Source organism: Diabrotica virgifera, chromosome 2 (genome assembly GCF_917563875.1).
Source record: "Diabrotica virgifera virgifera chromosome 2, PGI_DIABVI_V3a".
Lineage (NCBI taxonomy): Eukaryota > Metazoa > Arthropoda > Insecta > Coleoptera > Chrysomelidae > Diabrotica > Diabrotica virgifera.
Window position 1 is genome coordinate 86,425,810 of NC_065444.1, and position 4,314 is coordinate 86,430,123.

The 4,314-nt window shown below is 39.0% G+C and overlaps 1 protein-coding gene across 1 annotated transcript; it reads right to left on the bottom strand.

The window, feature by feature from the left end:
* Positions 1 to 614: 614 nt before the first annotated feature.
* Positions 615 to 1,871, bottom strand: LOC126880741 (uncharacterized). Its single transcript, XM_050644788.1, has one exon. The coding sequence runs from the start codon at positions 1,869 to 1,871 to the stop codon at positions 615 to 617; it is 1,257 nt and encodes a 418-aa protein (XP_050500745.1).
* Positions 1,872 to 4,314: the final 2,443 nt, after the last annotated feature.

The window sequence follows — 4,314 nt, forward strand, 5'->3', positions numbered from 1 at the left end:
TGTAATATAAGACTTGATCAGTAAATAAGGTGTTTAAATAAAAACAAAAAAAAATCTCTAAATTATTTATTTATACATAGAAAAAAATTACAACGGTATTACAGTAGAAGAAAACCAGTGTCGTAGACGATCCACATTTCTTTCGGTGCATGAAAATAGTCCAACAGCGTGGCAGGGGTTTGTAGCAGGACCAACGTTTCCAGTAGCAAGAGGCGTACCATCAAACTTGCAAACATCAATAAGAAGGGGAAAAACTCCAAAAATGTGGCATTTCTTGCTTAAAAATTCGGCCTTTTGTTCTCCTCGGACATATATGTAATCAGCGGCATACAACAACTTGGTTTCAAGTATTTCATTTAGTTTGGACAATTCTACATCTCCATCAGAATACCGAATACCAAGCAGTTTTTTCTCCACGTATGATGCAGTCTTCTTATCCTCATTACTTAGCGCATTGAATGGTTTCGGAGGTAGAAATATGTAATGGCTTCGTTTAAAACCTATTTCGATGGTTAGTTCTTTGGGAACAAACCACCCGTCCACATCGAATCCCTGAATATCTACGAATGCTACTCTCATGATGACTGCTCGTGTACTAATGACACTTTATGCATCTAAGTTAGACTTTTTACAATTTCGGTGAGAGGGAAGTACTCCATTACACAGTCGTGAATAATAATACAATAGGCATTGGTGTTGGTGGGAAAGCCAGTAGACGCTTCAATATCGAGTTTTACGTCAACGGTGGATGCTTTCATGCTTTCTTCTTGTTTCGAGCAATCGATAACGAACAATGCACGATTCTTAAAAGCTAAGAAATCAAGTAGAGGTCGTTTGTGTTGGGAATGTATGTAGCTTGGGTAAAATTCGGTATAGTTGAAATAGGCCTCGTTGTAGTCAGTTTTGCTAAAATCCAACTGCATTCTCTCGTTTGGCCAGTATTCTCCATTTAACGATAATCTAATACTTTGGATGCTGACATTGTCAAATAATGTGGGATCAGATGTGATTGTGTTACGTTTGCCTGTTTGAAAGAAAACAATGACATAACGTGGTCTTTCAACGGATGTGCTAGTTTTAACAGCCCAAACTTCACGCCTAGCACCTTTGGTAATGGCAGGCAATTCGTGTAATTCCCACTTTCTAAATGGAATAACTATAGGCTGATCTTGTTGAATGGATTTCATGAGTTCCAATTTAATTTCATCATTTGGAAATATGTGCTTCACTCTGAGTTCAATGTTGGTAATGTTAATCTTAGCGGTTGTAACAGTTGGAGTTTTGTCAGCGTTTTGTTTTTCTTTAATGACAATGCAATCGTTGTCGTTTCGAGCTCGAACTAGTCTTATTGTTTGACGACCACACGTAATCATTGGATAATCGTTGAAAATGTTAAAAATGTGCTTAAGAGGCATCTGTATGTTGAATGAAGTATCGTTAAGAATTGGGTCCTTAGGGTAATTCCATCCAGCCATAACCATATAATTAGAATCTTCTTGAGTATAACATGTCATGGCACGTACAGCACTTACGATGCCAGGATCCCGCACTGTTTCCATCTCCCTTGCGCTTTCGCTGTACGTACACGAATCGAAAAGGAAGGCACCCACATTATTTGCTAGTTTGACGTCACCATTTCCAGTTATTTCGAGTGATCCTTTAATGCATAACAGGGTTTCGCTCATGGCAAAAAACGAGTCAACTTGATTAATGCTAAATTCAACAATATCATTGCAGTTGAATGATTTGATGAATGGTGCATAAGTTCGGTATTCAGCCTTTCGAATCGATTCATCAAAGATTGGCTTACGATAAATACCAAATATTGGAGGCATTACTACGCTGTCTGAATGTGCTCGTTTTCCATACATTGTTGTCATTTTTGTAGTTTAAAACCAAGTGATTGTAAAAACAATTTGTTTGCGAACGTAAGATGTTGCCGCTTAGACTGCTGCACAACTAATGACGTTCTTTGAGTAGTAGATGGTCTTATTACTAATCCCATTTCCCTCGTGATCTAAGTTCCAACACCAATGTGCTCTCTTCTCCTCTAAAGTTCACAGGTCGTCCTTCTTGATCGAGAGCCAAGACTGTGATATTGGTAAGTTCACGCTGCGGCACAACTGGTAAATACAACAAATTGTGAGGAGTTTCGTCAATTGCGTACCCAGGGTTCGATTGTATGACAAATTCGTAGATCGTGTGAGCAGGTCTGTTACCGTCGAAGGCTCCGGTACTAATGTTGCATTCAAAGCGTATGCTAGATACTTTAATAATCCTAACAGGTAGATCTGAAGAATATGTTTTGCCGGGAGTAAGTATTGCCGGAGAAAATCCTAATATGGTGCCAAGCTGGTTGCTTAAACGAAATCTTATATTTGCTGAATATTTGGCACTGTAACGTGTTGTGGTTAGGTTTTAGACTAAATATCGTTTCCGGTCGAAGCTCATTGTCAGCACCCAGTTTCTTTTGTATGTATTCTTCAATATCGACAATTTCATAACATCCATCGGGAAAATCAAATTTTGTCAATTGGTTTTTGTCATTGTAGTAATAAAACTTGTTATTTTCAAGGTTTGGTATACTGTTGTAGGAATGAAAGGTACGAAGAGCTATTTCATAATCTTTGTTCGGATCCAACACGATTGGTGTGAAAGGTTGAAATGAAAATGTATAATTGGTACTAACTACTCTCAACAACTGCGACATGATGACTGATTCATGCCAATAGATTAATAGGTTATATAGTGGAATAAAAATCAATGTTATGTTCGCATATTTTTTATTTGTTCTAAAGCAAGTTTACATAAATGGCAAGATGCTTGAGAATCGGCTGGCCCATCCCAGTGAGTCCTCCAATCTGGCCTGTTGTAATGTACGAAGCACGAAAGTAGTATCTGCAAGTTCCATTCTCCTCGATATTCTCCCGGCAATTTATGCCATATATATAACAATTCTATAGGTTCTACAGTTCGTATAATATAATCTAGCGGTATTAATTGTAGTTCTTCTTTACTGAATTCCTCAAAACGTTTTTTGTGAAACATGTGATCCATAAGCAGTTCCATGCCTTTAATATGCTCCATTATATAAAAACTTTAAGCATAAATGTCCACAAATGATTTGATTATAAGTTTGATACTGATGATTATTGTAGAAAATTCTGGCACGTGCACCCAAATATTTCACAAGTTCTTTGGTCGGCTTCAGATTACCAAATGAATCGAAATACTCTACGTCATCGTTTGTCTTTCTATATGCTACCCAATGTGTTCCGTTATGTGTTGACACATCCAAGTTAACTATTGCACATTCTCGCTGTCGAGGACCGTCTCTAGGCAGAGTGTCATTCATGAAAACTCCTCGAAAATGTGGTATTTTAAGCATTTTTGCGTAATGTGCAATGTCCAAGTCGTACAGCGGACGATTGGGTAGCTTTATTGGAAGTTTTTTTTCAAATACAAGCCAAATCCACCTCTGGGTTTCTTACGCAGGTACAGACCTGATCCGATGTGTTCCATCGCCTTGTTATGACGTATGTCTTCATCCAATTTCTTTTGAGCATTCTTTGCGTCAACCACAGTCTTCGCCACCCCAGCTGCACCACCGGCTAAAGCCCCCAAAGCAGAAAGACCGGCAAATAGAGGTATGAGGGGTAGGAAACCTCCAGATTTTAGTGGCAATACTCGTGGGACATCAATTTCTTTGCGACCACCAAGTCTTTTAATTACCGATTTTGCTATTCGTACAGCCGTCAAAGCAGTATCTCTTAACGATGCTCCTCTCTTCATGGACTTTGTGATTTGTGAGACAACATCTCGATTGAAAGAATAACGTCCCTTTCTTCCACGATGATGAGGACATCCCATTCCCAACTTTCTTTTGGTTTTCATTCCACCGGTTACAATTAAAGCAGCACTTTTTTCACCAAAACTAGCGTCCTTAGACTTGAATCGCTCCCAAGCCCTATCTTCCAATTCTTTATAAGCCTTGTGACGTTCTTCGAGAGATGTATGATGCGAATAAGCGATATCGTGCCGTTTACAAGCTGCGTCTAATGGATTAATTCCTGGATCTCCGCGTGCAAGACGTTTTTTTAGTTTTGTTCCAGGCCCACAATACTGATAACCACCAGGAATATGAAGCTCAATCGGCAGTTTATTAATGAGAGTGTTCAAGAGACCGCCTCCTTCGAAGACCAACATTGGACTGATGACATGCAAGTGGCGACATCTATAATATATTGCCGTACTTATTTACTACACATGTCACACGATGAAGGTCGTTCAACAAGAGCAGACGCTGCCAATTGA

Bases quoted from the DNA above. Each gene is read 5' to 3' on its own strand.
- LOC126880741 (XM_050644788.1), bottom strand. From the start codon at position 1,871: ATGTATGGAAAACGAGCACATTCAGACAGCGTAGTAATGCCTCCAATA.